Source organism: Trichechus manatus, unplaced genomic scaffold, assembly GCF_000243295.1.
Source record: "Trichechus manatus latirostris isolate Lorelei unplaced genomic scaffold, TriManLat1.0 scaffold00031, whole genome shotgun sequence".
Classification (NCBI taxonomy): Eukaryota; Metazoa; Chordata; class Mammalia; order Sirenia; family Trichechidae; genus Trichechus; species Trichechus manatus.
In genome coordinates this window covers 6613258-6630215 of record NW_004443967.1, presented here as the reverse complement: position 1 = coordinate 6630215, position 16958 = coordinate 6613258, and the positions used below count along the sequence as shown (strand labels likewise).

The 16958-nt window shown below is 48.2% G+C and overlaps 1 protein-coding gene across 2 annotated transcripts in view; it reads left to right on the top strand.

Annotated features, from left to right (window-relative positions):
* The window catches only part of GFRA1 (GDNF family receptor alpha 1), a 236893-nt gene that overhangs the window by 162315 nt on the left and 57620 nt on the right, over nucleotides 1–16958 (top strand). For both annotated transcript variants that reach the window (XM_004374870.2, XM_004374871.2), the window contains one exon: nucleotides 2266–2602. In XM_004374870.2, the coding sequence (XP_004374927.1) occupies nucleotides 2266–2602 (337 nt within the window). The remainder of the gene's footprint in view (nucleotides 1–2265; nucleotides 2603–16958) is intronic.

Here is a 16958-nt window from a genome sequence, read left to right as displayed (position 1 = left end):
TCTCACAGCTGGCAACGGGAAGTGCAATGGCCAATAGAAACTTCTCATTGGACTGCCACCCCCAAGCCACGCCCAGAGCACTTCTCATACCTGCCATACCTTAGATACACCTCTGCATGGTGACTGTTCCACCCCTTGAGTCCTAAGGAGCCGCAGTGTGGAGACAGAGGAGCCAAAGAGAAGTAGGCTTGGAAAGAGTGTGATGATAAGGAGCACCAGATGTGCTTGTTAAACCAGCAGGGATGCATGTGCAGCTGCTAGCTTCCTGCACTGCTTATCTGAGAAGGGCTTGATTGTCTTGTTTTTTGCTTTCCCTATCCAGTTTTTTGGACTCGGATGTGATAGACAGAAACATGAACCTGGCGCACAGTAAAATACTACTTCTGGTGCCCGGGTGTATAGTAATTTTGTAATTTCAGATTTTTGCATATTGGATTTTCTTAAAGCAAGGCACATCTTCTGTAGAACCTGGAGACTGCACATACCCTTTAAATCTATATTAAATTCACTGTCCCATCCGTCAGCCCCACTTGACTCACCTGGACTCTTCTCTCTTGTCATTTCTCTTGCCAGTTGCCATGGTGTCAGTTCCTACTCGCGATGACCTCATGTGTGTCAGGGTAGAACTGTGCTCCATAGGGTTTTCAATGGCTGATTTCTCAGAAGTAGATGGCCAAGCATTTCTTCCAAGGCTCTGCAGGGTGGACTCGAACCTCCAACCTTTCAGTTAGCAGCTGAGCTTGTTAACTGTTTGCACCACCCAGGGAAGTCAATTCTCTAGCGTCCTCTGGTTTCCCAAATGCCTTCCTGGCTTCCATCTAGAGGGAGCACATAAACAGAATGAAAGGGAGTCACAGAATCCATGGAGGGGCTGAGGCAGAGGAGTAACTTTCTGGGCTGGCCAGTTCCACAGCTGTGTGTTGCTCGTCTGCTGTCTCCTGTGGGTCACTGCTACATGGAATTATCCATCTTCCATGGACTACCCTATAACTTGGCTCTGGGAAGTCTTCTCAATCACTTCCTCTCTCTGTAGAAACATCTGTATCATGGGGATGGAACTTACTTTTCTTCTGCCCAGTCTTCTTTTCACTTAGCCGCTGGGCTTGCCCCTGGCCAAAAAAAAAAAATCTTCCTTGACATAACATCAATTCCAACTCATGGTGGCCCCATGTGTTACAAAGTAGAATTATTCCATCTGGTTTTCTTGGCTGTGATCTTTATGGAAGCAGTTTGCTAGGCCTTTCTTCCGTGGTGCCACCGGGTGAGTTTGAACCTCCAACCTTTAGGTTAGCAGCTGATCACAGATGGCTTGCACCACCCAGGCACCTGTTGCCTTGGCCAGCCTGTTCAAACACCCTAGTGGGCTTGGCCTCTACAGTGGCTCTCTCTCCAGACTGCACAGCAGGCAGTCCAGCAGTGGATGGCTCTGCTTCTCTGATGTCTGAGCACAGTGGAGCTGGGCCCAAGGCACCATATGTTTTGTGAGTCCTAAAGCCTACGGTTTGTAAGCCTGTGGAAATGCCATCCAAAACACTAGCTGAATTTTTCTAATCTGAGACTTAAGTACTTGTTGAGCCCACATTCTGTATGTGGTGAGTTACATAGTAATTGAGGTTTGCAAATTTTTTGTAATTTATTCTGGTTTCCTTCCAATGGTCTATGAGCTAGAACTTAAATACAGCTTCGTTGTAGTTGCTTCTTCCTGTTTAGAGAGGCTGGCATAATATTTTGTCTTCTGGGCTCAAATAACCATGTAATTACTCTGTAATCATATAGTAATTAGCATGTACTATATGCATTTATTACATAATTATATTCCTGGAGGATTGCATGGCAATTATACTTGCATTCAGCATATCATTTTATATACTGTATAATGAACAAGTATATAATTTGTTGCTGCTTTCTGTTATCCTAATTTCAGTTTACAAACCCAGAACTGGAAACTTAGCCTTCTGTTGCCTCGTCTGCACGTAGTCAGGCAGGTGCCTGAGCTCCTTTTTGCACACTCAATGCCTCCTGATTACACATCCCAGAGAATACAAGCCGCTTGTGTGTTGCCCTGGACTCCCAGGGCTTGCACTCTTAATACGTTGTCCTTGCCACGAACTCATTAGTTATTAGTTTTGAAACACGGAGGTGAGTTGATTAGAGCTCCCAGCATTGCCAGGTGAATGGCAAGATCTCAGTGTGAACAGAGTAGGTGCGAGCTGCCCGGAGTCTGAGCACTGTGATCACAGCTGCTGCCTTTCTCTCATTTTGCAGTGGAACACATACCCAAGGGGAACAACTGCCTAGACGCTGCCAAGGCCTGCAACCTGGACGACACCTGCAAGAAGTACAGGTCTGCGTACATCACCCCGTGCACCACCAGCACGTCCAATGAAGTCTGCAACCGACGCAAGTGCCACAAGGCCCTCCGGCAGTTCTTTGACAAGGTTCCTGCCAAGCACAGCTATGGGATGCTGTTCTGCTCCTGCCGGGACATCGCCTGCACCGAGCGCAGGCGGCAGACCATCGTGCCCGTGTGCTCCTATGAAGAGAGGGAGAAGCCCAATTGTTTGAATTTGCAGGACTCCTGCAAGACCAATTACATCTGCAGGTAAGCAAGCGCCCAGCAGCAGGGCGATTAATGAGGTGGCCTGGAGAACTTTGGCACCTGCTGCAGTTGCCAAGCACTTGTTCTCTGTATTTGTACCCGGGTGGAGGCCGGAGGGGGAGGGCAATTGATTTTAAGGGATTGGCAAAAATGCTGACCTCTGAATCTGACACGTGGTTCTTCAGCAGCTGTCCAGACTCTCAAGCTGAGGAAGCTTCTGGTCTTTAACACAGGATGCTTCATGAGCGGTACTGGGATGAGGTCAAATAGGACTCAATTTAGTGAGCACAGAAGGTCACCTGTGGGTGAGGTGAGCATGAAGGCTCTTGCTCACTTCTCAAGCCCTGAGGGGCTCCCAGGGGTTGCAAGGGGCTAAGTTCCATCAGGCGGGAAGTTGACGGAGATATGGAGGTTCTTGGCCTTCGGGGTCAGGAAACAGGAAGAGACCACTGAGGAGGACTGAGTTGTGTCCAGCCCTGGAGAGGAGAACTTTGAGAATGCCCGGTTCTGTTCTGAGTCATGTAGCCATCTACCTAGGTAGGAAGAATGGACACCTCCCCACTCAGCCATGCTTCCAGATAATTCCGTGTCCATCAGAAATCCTACTGAGCCTTGACTGTGCTTTTGCAACATTCATTTCCTTTTCCTTTTGAGCCATTTATTGATTTATTTTAATGTTTGAAGTAGTCATGAATACATTCTAGTGTCAAAAAAAATAACCAATGTAGAATTGTGTGGAGTAAAAGGAGACTGTTCCCTTCACCCTGTTCCCGCTCACCCCCAGCCTTCAGGTGACCACAGTTGACAGTGTGACCTTCCAGAACTTAGGCTTGAGTGCAGCTGCTAATGGCAGCAGGTAGATTTTGGTAAGCAGAGACTTGCCATCTCTGGAGACTGAGGCTGTTCTAGGGTCTTATTCAGAAGAGCAGGCTGGATCCTGGGATGGAGATTCAGACGAGGCATCATTTTGGATGACATCTGTACTTTGTCCCCAGGGATCAAAGCCAGGAACCTTCCAAATGGCCATCTCTGACAAAATGGCTATGCACTCAGTGAACCTTAGACAGACGGACAAGCAAAGGAAGGTGTGGATATGCGCTTGTTTTCTTATAGGTCCCCCATCTCTAAAGAGCAGAGAGCAGAAAAAATGTCTGATATTTGCAGATTCTGGTTAGCTGAGTTTCTGGTCAGTTTGAGTTTTATTCTGGTAGAATGAGATCCCATTCTTTCCTTAAACTACCTTTAGTCACCAAGGGGAAATAAAATTCCTCACTATCTGTATAACCCTCCAGCATTGAAGTTTCTCTGGGACTAATGTCCCTCCACCTTTTTTCTTCTTTCTGAGTTGGAAGCAGGGGACCTGCTCTACGAGGAAGAACTCAGATGATCAAGCACGATGTGAACAGAGTTTGTGTCTTGGAAGGAGCCAGATGTTCCAGCAATGCCTCTCCTCCAAGGACTCTTCTCACTTCCAAGCCCCTGGTCCATTGTGACCCTCTTAGCTGTGGACTAGGGCCAGGGATGGCTGTGCTAGAAGGCTCCAGAGGAAGAGGCAGGGCCTCACCATAGCAATGGCCTGGGGCAGACAGACAGGGAGTCCAGGGAACCCCTTGCTGAAGAGCAGGCTGAGGAGCTGGACCCCGGGGAGAAGCTGCAGGAGTCTCACTCAGGGTGCAGGCGTGTGAGGGGCAGAGAGTTCTGAGTCCTCCTCTGAAGACTCCTGGGTCTGAAACCTGGATCCCTGGGCCACTTTCATCTTCAGGCAGAAGGGATGCTTCTTCTGGCTAAAGGACTGGGGTTCCAGGATGTTACTTGGCTTAAGGCAGGACCACCCCTCCCCACCTATACATTCAAATGTCATCCTGCTTACTGATGGGTCCAGGCCAGGAGGCCTGGGCTTTTGGTCCTGTCTTGAGATGGGAAGCTGTAGGGGAGGAAATGGAGCCATGGATGACCCCTCCATCCATTGAGCAATGGGTGAGAGACATCCTGCTGGTGGAACTTTTCCTTCTCTCCTCACAAGCTTTCTCTTACACATGGGGTCCAGAGAAAGTGTGTTACCTCCCCTACACAGGCTGGAAGTCCACCCTTAGTGGTTAATGTGTATTACCTGACCTGCTTCTCAAAAAAACAGAATCCTTAGAGGGTTGGTGTGAATTATTTAGATCAGATTATTTTCGTGCTAAGCTATAGGGGAAAATAACTGGGAGTTTGGGAACTTTGGGCTACTCTAGGGGGTGGCAGGAGGAATCTGCAGGTTACAGGATGGTTTGGATGCTGTGTGGGGGCCCAGACTCGCCTTGTAAGGGGGACATTTGTGCTGAAACATCCCCACTAGCAGAAAGTAGACTCAATTGATGGGCCAGCAAGACAGACCTTGCCTAATAGAGCAGCTGATTTTGCCTGATTATACCAAGGTCTAGGTGCGTTGGACAGGAGCCGCCTTGCAGTGAGATGAAGGTAGGAGGGAGGGTTTGTACTGCTGTCACGTTTCTGGGTCTGGGTAGAACTCAGGCTGTTTGGGAACCCGGGGCTTAAACTGGCCAAGGCGCCGAACCAAGTGAGTTTTGGCTCCCTGTGATTGATGGCTTTTCCACCCTGTCTTGACTCTTTCCTGGGAAGGTGAATCAGCTGCTCCCCCTGGTGTTGCCCAGTTGTTAAGTTCTTTAGCCCAAATGTCTTTCCAGAACGTGAATTTACTACTCAAGGTTACCCTCTTCCCGTCAGATAGAGTAAAGGTAATCGTAGCTGCTAGGCTGGCCAGCAGTGTTTTCTTTCATCCAGTTGTATTAATCTCATCTTTAATTTTCTGCCTTTGATTCTATTCCTGATCAATCCATCTTGGTGAGGTGGTTGTCACTAACGCCCGAGCAGCAGCTGGTAGGAGCTGGAGGTTTGTGTGCGTTTCATGTTACAGTTGCTCTAACCCTTACCCCCTCAGAGGGAGACCCCAACTGACTCGATGACTTAAGGCCTAATCTGAATGTCCCCAAAGGGAAGGGATGGCAAGAGAGAAATTTGCTTCCTAAAAACTGTGTTCTTCGAAAGCGCACACTTTCAAATGCTCACTCCATTTCCATCTCAATGTCAGTGACTGTCAGAGAGCTGCTCCAGCTCATTAAAACTTCCCAGCACTTAATGTTTTCCAACTCGTGGCCTACAGGTTTGCTTCCCCAGGGCCCCACGTGCCTCTGCGCAAAACCCACCTCTCTCCTGCCTTGTGCCTTCAAACAGCTTGAGAAGCTTCTTTAGCTTTTCCTTTTGACTCTATTTTCCTTCTCCTTTTCCCTTTTAGGGAAGCTGACAGCTTCCTTTACTCTTGGGGTGCTTGGAGAGGCGATAGGCTTGACCTTTGGGCCTCCAGGCTTGTCTACAGAAAACATGGAGGTATTGTTAGAAGGGCGTGATGAAATCTCAAAGCCTCACGGTCTTTCCCTGAAGCGTGGAGCCTCCCATGCCAGTTCTCCCCTGTTTGCTCTCCTCAGTGCCTAGAAATATGTCAGGACTGGGTTTGGCTATAATGAAAGCAAATCCTTTTATTCCTGATGCAAATTGTTATATATGCATAATTTAAACTTCCTTTCCCCCAAAATTCTGACATCCAGAATCAGCTTGTCACGCGAACATCGGCACCAAAAGCAAAACGCCAAACCCGTTGCCGTCGAGTTGATTCTGACTCGTGGCCACCTCATGCATTGCAGAGTAGAACTCCTCCATAGGGTTTTCTTGGCTATAATCGCTATAAAAGCAGATTGCCAGGCCTTTCTTCTGTGGTACCACTGAGTGGGCTCGACTGCCAACCTCTAGGCTAGTAGTCAAGCGCAGACTGTTTGCATCAGCGAGGGACCTGAGCAGTGGCTCAGGGTGCCACAAATATGTTCATATTTCTTTTATATTTCTAATTAATCACCATCATAACAAATTTGGATAACACTGTGAAGAACTGGAATTGCAGAACACTTAATTGTGCTCATGCGGAACCTGTACATAGACCAAGAGGCAGTTGTTCAAACAGAACAAATGGATAGTGCATGATTTAAAATCAGGAAACACATGCATCAGGGTTGTATCCTTTCACCATACTTATTCAACCTGTAATCTGAGCAAATAATCTGAGAAGCTGGACTATATGAAGAAGCACACGGCATCAGGATTGGTAGAAAACTCACTAACGACCTACGATATGAAGGTGACACAATCTTGCTTGCTGAAAGTGGAGAGAACTTGAAGCACTTGCTGATAAAGATCAAAGACCACAGCCTTCAGTATGGATTATACCTCAACATAAAGAAAAGAAAAATCTTCACAACTGGACCAGTAAGCAACCTCACGATAAACATAAAAGATTGACATTGTCAAGGATTTCATTTGACTTGGATCCACAATCAACGCCAATAGAAGCAGCAGTCAAGAAATCAAATGACATATGGCATTGGGCAAATCTACTGCAAAAGACCTCTTTAAAGTGTTGAGAAGCAAAGATGTCACTTGGAGGACTAAAGTGCGCCTGGACCAAGTATGATATTTTCAGTCGCCTCATATGCACTCAAAAGCTGGACAATGAATAAGGAAGACTGAAGAAGAACTGATGTCTTTGAATTACGGTGTTGGTGAAGAATATTGAATATACCATGGACTGCCAGAAGAACCAACGAGTCTGTCTTCGAAGAAGTACAGCCAGAGAGCTCCTTGGAAGTGAGGATGGTGAGACTTCATCTCATGTACTTTGGACATGTTATCAGGAGAGACCAGTCCCTGGAGAAGAACATCATGCTTGGTAAAGTTGAGGGTCAGCAAAAAAGAGGAAGATCCTCAACAAGATGGATTGACACAGTGGCTGCAACAATGGGCTCAAACATAACAATGATTGTGAGGATGGCTCAGGACCAGGCAGTGTTTTGTTCTGTTGTACATAGGGTCACTATGAGTTGGAACCGGCTCGACGGCACCTAACAACAACAACAACAACGAATTAATCACCCGGGCACCTCAGCTATTCTTAATTAACAGGAGGTTAGGCCTATCATCTTCCTTTTGAGCATGCCCCCTCTCTATTTGTCTAAGAATCAGAGGAATACTCCAAAGCCCACTAGGCTTCTAATGCCAAGCAAAGAGAGAGCCTGAGGCTACTGACTAGCCCATCTGCCTTGTTGCTTTAGCTGCTGCCACACGGTGTCGCTTTTGAACACAGCCCTGAGGCTGCTTGGTGGTTCAGTGGCTGTGCCCTTCTTGGCCATTTGGGCACCAGATTAACCACTCTTAGTGCATACTCATGTATGTAGCCACTGTTGCCCAAAGCATGACATTTTGCCAGGGAGGTTGGGTCTTAAAGAGTTCCAATTAGAGCCAGCTCTCTGCCTTGAACACCAGTAACCTAGACTTTCCCTTCCTCTCACTGCATTCCTAGGTGGAATTGAGCATTGCTTTTGCATTCTTTCTCGCCAACAGTGCTTGTTCAAGCATATTTCATTCCTTTAGAAAGGTGCTGATAATGCTGACCCTCAAAGGGGAAGGGATCAGGTGGCCCATAGTGTCAATAGTGGTGGCTTTGCTGAAGTCACAGATCACCTGGTTCTACTTTTGCCAGAGGAGCCCTTGTAGTTAAATGCTCAGCTGCTAACCAAAAGGTTGGCGGTTCAAACCCACCCATTGGCTCCACAGGAGAAAGATGTGGCAGTCATCTTCCCTAAAGATTATAGCCTTGGAAACCCTGTGGAGCAGTTCTGTCCTGTCCTACAGGGTCGCTACGAGTTGGTGGCAACCAGTACCGTTCCCAGGGACTAAGCATATTGTAATTGTATCGTGGAGACTAGGGGGACTCTTGGCAGAACCACGAAGATCTCCCTTTGTACAGAAGAACACCATATGTAATTTTCAAGATTCTTCCCCAGCTAGCAGGTTCCACTCTGAGGATGACCCTGTTATATTTAGAGGAAATATATTGTTGTTAATGTGTTAACTGGGGCCATTGGGAAACATGTCTACAAAACCATGCAAAAAGTTACTGCACTGGTAACTTCATTGTTCTGACAGTGTTAGCACACCTTTAAAAGGTGCGAAATATGTTTCATATGCCTGGAGTCAGACCCCTTTCCCACAGTAAACTGCTGATCTTAGAGATCAAGGTCATCCTCCACTGCTTGGGCTAAGTTCCTGGGTAGAAAACTGGATTCTGTATCACTGTACCCAGGCTTGCCTTGACATGTGGCAAGCACAGGAGAAAATGGCTCGGAGGATAATTAATGCCTCAAACGAGATGGGTAGATTAATTTGGCACTTAATTTTCTTTTACGCTGATTCATTCACAAATGGAAATCAGCAATTAGACAATGCAAACTTTTCAACCATGGAAAGAAAGGTTTGGGAATATGAGAAAATACAAGTAAAACATTTTCCAGTTCATCTGAGCAGTTTTCATTTCAAATGATTACATGGGTGTCTTTAACAACGCATTCAGAGTGCCGAGCGGCTCGTTTTGATGTGCCCCCACCTGTGCCAGCCTCCTGCCACCTTCTCTCTTCGTTGGAGGCCTGCGTGTGTGCCAGAGATTCATCACCACCCTCAAGAAGAGCGAGGGTGTCTATGGACATCTGCTGCGGCCCTCTTTTTTGATTCCACCAGGCGGCACGAGCATTCTTATTGGACTCTCTGGGCCTCCGCCCCCAGCTTGCGCCTCGACATGTGGCCGGCCAGCCCCAGCTAAGCAGCGTCAAAGCTTGTGTCTCTCTCTGCTCCCGGGGTAACTTGAGCAACTTGAGCCGTGAACCAGGCGGGAGCCAGCTACAATGCGCTCCATCTGGTTGCCATGTATCTCTTCCCTTATCTCTCCTCTGGCGGAGGCAGTGTGCACAAGCCGTTTGTCTGTTACTGCTGGAGCCTGCTGCTAAAAAACACTTGTCTAGATTCACTCCCTCTCTCAGCCGGCCCCTCCCCACACCTGCCCAAGCTCAGATTCTTGGCCTCCTTCTTCTTGGCCCTTCCTTCACCTGCCCACGTCCTCACCAAAATCACTTTTTGCTACTCTTGACCCTGAGACAGAAAGAATCAGGGACTCCCTTTCTTCTATATTTGCATATTCTGTGGCTTATTGGATCCAGGTAGACAGATGGAGTCTTGGCATCAGAACTTCCTTTTCCACCTTTGAGCAGGAAATGATGGAAAAGGAATGGAATGAGTCTGCCCAGAAAGCCCGAACGGAGAACCCCAGGTTTTTCTCGGTGGCGGAGGGGGGGTGTCATAGTGGAGAGTCTTGGGAGCCATTTTAGGATCAGACCTTGGTGGCTGAGAAGCAAGAAAAGTCAAGCAGAAGGAAGGAAGGAAGCTCAGTTTAGGGGGATGTACTGGTGGAGTGGGAAGTAGGGACCTGGGGGCCAAAAAACCCAAAACCAAACCAGTCGCTTTCAAGTCAGTTCTGACTCATGCTGACCCCATGTGTGTCTGAGTAGAACTGTGCTCCGTAGGGTTTGCGATGGCTGATTTTTTGGAAGTAGATCACCAGACTTTTCTTCCGAGGTACCTCTAGATGGACTCGAACCACCAACTTTCTGGTTAATAGTCCAGTGCATTAACCATTTGTGCCACCCAGGGCAAAACAATTTATCAACAACTATCCTAGAGTCAGAGGGACAAAAATCAGTGTGATTTAAAGGCAAGACAAGACATTGGAGACCTCGAGTTCATGCTGCAGTGTGTGGACATTACTCATCAAATGTTTCTGAGAGAGGAGAGGCATGATTGGCTGGGCATTAGAGACAGCTCCCGGTGTCGATGCAGAGAGAGGTTTGGAGAGGGCGAGGCTGAGAGTCAGTTAGGAGGTTCTTGCAGCAGAGCAGATGAGAGGTGCTGAGGCCAGTGAGCAGTGAGAGCAGGAAGGGAGAACTTGATAGATGCCGTGCAAGGAAGGAAGGACTTGATGACTCCCGAATGCTGGGGATGGACAAGATAATGTGGGCTTTTCTAGCCTGGTGACTGGGCAGATGATAGCATCCATAGCCAGGATGGGAAATAGAGGAAGAGGGGCAGAGGTGTCACTTGAGTTAGAGGCAAGGGAAGACAATAATGAATTACGTTGTCCATGCTGCCTTTAAAGGGTGTGTGTGTTCACCAGACTCTCTCGATCAATGATAGAAACTTCCTAGGGCTAAAGAGGGGTTTTTTTTTTATTCATATGGCTGGAGAGGGAGGGGTACTGGAGACAGCCAGGATGGAGGGCTCAGTACCTCCACAACCCGCACTCTCACCAGGTACTAGGGAAGGAAGCTTGTCTGCTTCCTTCCCTAGTACAGTCTCCCAGTGAACACGGCCATGTCCTATCACCTCAGGATCAAAGAGCAACTCTTCCCCACTGAAACCTGCTGAAAAATCCCAGGCAGGGACTTCAGTTGGCCTTGCTTGGGTCATGTACCCAGCCCTGAACCAGCCTCTGAAGCCAGAGGGATAGTCTCAAGCCAGGTCAGCAGAGTCTGTTAGTGGAAGGCTCCAGAAAACAAGGTCTAGTCCTCAGTGAGCTCAGCGCACTGGACGTGGAAGTGTTGTACAGGCAGGCCATCGAGCCAAAGGCAGGGTCCTTTCAAAGGCCCTCACAGCCCTACGTGAACTACCCTACCCCCATGACCTGTCTGGCCTCCTCCCTGGCCCTCTACCTCCGCTTACTCTGCTCCAGCCACGCGGGTGTCCTTGCTGGTCCTTGAACACACAGGTCTTTATTCTATCTGGTCTCTCTGCCAGGATCACTCTTGCCCTATATGCTTCCCAGGAGAACTCCCTCACCTCCAAGTCTTGCTCAAATCTTATCTTAACGAGGCTTGCGGTAGCCACCCCATTTAGTACTGTCAATTGCCATACACTCCCAGTCCCCCTTAGCCTGCTCTCATTTTTATTTTTTTCAAAACACTTTTCACCTTCCAACAGATTATACAGTTTACTTATTTTGATTATTATTTTCCTCTTTTCTTCACTAGAATGCATGTCCCAGAGTCAAGGATCTTTGTCTGTTTTGTTCACTGATGCATCCCAAGTGCCTAGAACTGTGGCTGGCCAATACTATATACTTAGTACTAAATATTTGCTGAATGAGTTCATGACTGAAGAAATGTAAACCATGACTGGATCTTGGAGAAGGGGCTGGGCTAGAGGAGAGGGCAAGGTTTTAGGATCATCAGCATAGAGGTTGAGGTTGAAGAAGGAAGAGAGGATTTATTCCCCAGAGAAGGTGGATGGAAGAAAATAGGCCAAACAGTGAACCTTGTGGACACCAAGCTTCTGGTGAAGGTGTTGGAAGAGGTCTTAGAGAGGGAGGCAGTTGGAGAGTGGAGAACAAGCAAAGACCTCAGCAAAGCCCAGGGGGACACAGTCTTAGAGAGGAAAGGGCAGTAGTCATCAGTGTCAGTCACTCTGAGGGTGGGGGAGAAGAACCCAGAGTGACACTGGATATAGCACATGGCAAGTTATCCCTCCCTCCTCCATCCATCTATCCATCCACCTGGCCTGCGCTGCGGAGAGGAAAGCACATACGCACTTTACAACACGGTGTGACAGTCTGTGATTGGGATGGTACCCGGTGCAATGAGAACAGAGCTGAGACTAGCCAGCTCAGCCTCAAGGGTCAGCAGAGCTTCCTGCAGAAGGTAGCATCTGAGCTGTGGCTGGAAGGGCGAGTGGCAGGGAAGAGAGTCATTGCAGTAGTGATGCACAGAGGCTGGAGCGGTGGGTTTGAGGAAGGCATGGGATGACAACCCCTTTACTGGATGTTGATGATGAGCAGCACCGGGCTACCCGCCTCCCAAAGGTGACCTCTCATCAGCCCAGCCACCCTGCAGGGGGAGAACCAGTGGGGTGACTAGCCTGGGGGTCCCCCAGTTCCCACGTGGAGCAGTGGGAACCAATTTGATCTTGCTGACCCCAAAACCTGGTTCCTGTCACTGTTAACCAAATGTGAGTGTCTCTCATGACAAGAATACAATGTTCTTGCTCTGTTTGGCATTACTGCCTCTAGTTCCAGATGGCCAGAATGAGAATCCCACCAGCTTATGAATCCAGATGCTCTTTGTGATGCAGTAACTAAGACAGCATCAGCCGTAAAGAGAGTTTTCACAGAGAGTCAGAACATAATGTTCGTCAGAGCCTCTTAGCATCATTAAAAAAAAAAGAAAGAAAAAAAGCTACTCAGGTAATACATGGCCATTAAGTTCTTTATCTAATTTCCTTTTGAGCATTTGTTGCTTATTATAGAGTGATTTCTCGGTGACAGCTTACTGATTTCAAAAGAGTCGTTTCTTCAAATAGGAGAAAAATCCTCCCAAACCCCACTCTTTTTTTTTATTAACTCAGTCACTCACTCAGGGCACATTTATCGAACTCAGCTTGCTTGATGCCAGGGGTGCCAGGATGTGTTCGTCATGTGCCTGTCTCCCGGGAGCTCAAGCTAGCTGGTTTGGATTCCTCAACTGTTCTGCTGGACTGTCATGTGAGGGTAGAGTCCTCAATCCTCACCTACCCCAAGGCAGTGGGTATCAGGGACCTGGCTGCATGCCTCACAGGACTGATGAATTCTTTGGTGTCACAGAGTGACAACCAACTCTAAATAATCCTTGGTCATCCAGGTGTTTTTGCCTTTCTACCTTCTCCCTGCCCTGTGGCCATTTCATTAATCATTAGAAAAACCTCAGATGAGTGGATTGCATCTCGAGACAGTCCTGGTAAAAGGGACAGTGCGGGAAAGACCTTGGACTCATTCCTGAAAGTGGGAGGTGGGGGACTTGAAGGGATCTCTGAGTTCCTAGTACCCAGACCGTCTTGTCTAAGACGTCGGGCAGCTGAGAGAGACCCTGATGGATCTCCATTGCTGTTCCGGACAGCTTGGGCCTCTTCAAAGGGGGCCCTTCTGGCCCCGCCCACTGTTCGGTTCACATCCTAGGAAGCATGAAGTTCGTGGACGTAGAAACTAGCTGCCCCCCTCAAGCCCATACTGAGACCCAACCAGATAGGTTTCGCTCTCTCTTTGTTTTTCATTCCGAGGGAAGGGGATGCTCCCATTTCATGTAGCTTTGCTTCCAGATGTGTGTCATCTATGGAGCAAGGAATGGGAAGGAAAAGAATGGGGAGAAAGGAAACCCCAGCATTCTTGGGAGCTGCCCTCATCCAGGCCAGCAGCCTGCAGGGTCTGAGAGCACCCCCATGCTGGCCAGCACGCTCTTGCCCTCTGGTTCTCTTCCCCACTCCCACCCTCAGGAGACAGGACGTCTTTTTCTGGTCCTGCCGTGATCTACAGTTGACAGAAGCACCATAGCTTGTGACCCAGAGAAGTCCCATATTTGTATGGGGAACCTGCCACTTGGTTGCTGGGTGCTTGTTGTGTATTCAAGGAGGGAATAATGCCTCGAGTTTAATTAACTGACTTCAGGGGGGACCTGAGGAGGGCAGGGCAGGGCTGGACACTGTGAACACTGGGGCACCTGTTTGTGCCACAGCCAACTGACCAGAATGGGCTCTTCTCAGCCTGCTGGCCTAGCCTTGGAAACTGGCTCTGACCCGCCTCTGCTGTGGCTTCGAGTTTGGGCTCACCTCTTCCTGCCCCTCCCCGCCTCCCAGGCCAGAGTGGGCCTGGGTCTTACAGCGTGGGAGCTTGGAGTCCTGCTTCCACCCAAGGAGACCAGACTCTTCTCCCTCCCCAGGCGTTACCCTGCGTTAGGCATCCTCCAGTCAGGCTTGCATTTGCATTTCTACGGGGCATTTCCAACTCAGTGAATGAGAAATTGCTCTGTAATTTCCAGATGCAATTAATTATGCAGAAAATTTTGCATCCAAGAAAAACAAGAATTTAAAAGAACCATCAGTGGGAAAAGTACCGCACCAAGTGGAAATCTTGGGATTTACCATTTTTTCCTTCCCCAGTTGCTATCGATGTAAGGTTTGTGAGTGAGGCAGACCTGGGCTGACATCCCGCTTCTGCTAGCTCTAAGACATGGGCAGCCTGAGGCCTCAGTTTCCACGTTTGTAAAATGCAGGCAGTGGCCCCATCTTATCTAGTTTGAGGATTAAATCTGCGAGCGTGCATCAGCACAGCACTATCATGTAACACAGGAGTACTCCATGAAGGTTTCCCGCACTCTCCCTCACTTTTCTCAGATTCTATTGAAGCGGACATAGAGATCTTGAGATTCCAGATGTAACCTTTCCCCTAGTAGCAGACAAAGAGATAAAGTAGGATTTGTGTGTATATGTTGGGGGTGCAGATTCTCACTGCTTACACTTTTACGCACCCACAGCACTGAGCAGAATGTGGAAATGCCAGTGCCATCATGTGAGGCCACTTTGCTGAGCTTTGCCCATCACCGTCTTTCCAGTCTTTGAACCATTAGGGAGAAGTGAGGGAGGGGAAGGGGACAGGGCTCGAGGTACCCAGAGTGTGTGTCATCTCAAGAACATTCCTCTGCGGAATACGCAGTTGTGGACACACAGAGATACACAGTAAGAGGTGAGCGGAGCTGGCCACGAGACTGTTGGGCGTGGGGTAGTGAGATTCATCTTTGTTCAAACTGAATAGGGAGTGGGGGGACCACGTGCTGCATCTGTGACCCAGGGTGACCATGAACAAGGGGTTCTTAGAGGTGCTTGTGTGACTCAGTGATGGAAGGATTCCTTCAAAGGGCAGCCACTGAGTCAGTGCAAGTGAGTCTTCACCTCCCTCTCTTCTGGATGGTTCTCTGTTGTGAATCATCAGATCATCTGTTAGGATGCCCACCACAAGCGGGGGCCGAGTGCCTCCTTGTGCAGGACGCGGTAGCTGAGAACCCGGAGAGTAGGGCATCATTGCCGGAGTTTGAGGGTGATGATGAGGGTGATGAGGGTGATGATGAGGAGAGCAACATTTACTTGACATTTACTGTGTGCCAGGGACTATGCTGAGCACTTTACAACAACCTTATATGAGAGCTACTGTTGTCCCTTCCCCATTTCACAGATGAGCAGGTGAGATCTTGAGCAATTTATGCAGTCATCCAAGTGGTGCAGCTGCACTGCGAACCCCGAGGGTCTGCCGGAGCTGTGTTCTTGTCAACTGTGCTTCCCACTTCCTGTACAAGGCGTGTGTCTCTTGTAAACAGCCACATAATTTTCCAAAGGCACTTGGGTGTGTGGAATTGGATACTGGAGGTGATTTTGTTTTTACTTTTTATTAATTTATTCATTTAAAAAAATTTTTTTTAATAAGAGGCTTTTGAATCTCGTCATGATAGGGCTTAAGTGCCCCTCACCAAACATGTTTCCTTTTCCCATTAAAACAGCAGTTCTCAGACCATTCAGTTTCAGGGCTCTTTTACAGTTTTAAAAATTATGGAGGCTCCTAAAAGGCTTTTGTTTATGTGGGTTAAATCTATCAATACTTACCTTATTGGAAAGCAAAGCTGGAGAAATGTTTGCAAATTTATTAACTCACTTAAAAATAATAACATCCCATTACATGTTACCATAAATAACAGAACATATTTTTATTAAAAAATAAAAGGTTATTTTCCTAAACATACAAATGTAGCGAGACACATGGCATCATTGTTTTGCATGTTTGCAAGTCTGTTTCTGTCTGGCTGAAAGTCGGCTGGATTCTTATATTGGTTTCTGTATTCAATCTTTTGTGGTATCTTGTGTCATGTAGCCTCTGGAAAAACTCCACGGTACTCTCGTGAGAGAATGCAAATGAAAAGGGTGAATCAGGCCTTAGTATTATTATGAAGGAGCCCTGGTGGCACAATGGCTAAGCACACAGCTGCTAACTGAAAGGTTGGCGGTTGGAACCCACCTAGTGGCTCGATCTGTGGGTGAAAGATCTGGCAATCTGCTCCTGTAAAGATTACAGCCAAGAAAATCCTAAGGGGCAGTTCTATTCTGTTACATGGGGTTGCTGTGCATTGGAATCGACTCAACAGTCCACAAGCACAACAACATTATTATGAAAATAGTTTTGAGCTTGCAGAGTCCCTAAGAGGCTCTCTGAGATTGCCAGTGTCCCTGGACCTCACTTGGAGAACTGCTACACTAGCAGGACCAGCATGACTTTGGGCTAGAAGATGGGTGTGCACTGCATTCCTACAGGCTCCTTGAACTAGGACCGTCTGGGTGGCGCCTAGCTGTGCCTGCCTGGTTCAGCTCCAGCAGGTCAAGGATCCTGAGGCTGTAGGAGGACTGTGGAGCTTGGCACCGGAGCCTTCCAGGTGGCAATGGGCGCAGGTAATGGGAGAATTGCGGAGCCCTTCCATCCACCACACCTTCACAGCAGGGCCACATGGCAGTCTGGAACATGGTCATTCCCGCAGCTTGACTTCTTGGTCTAAGAGATGCCCTGACGGACAGTGCCTTCACACAC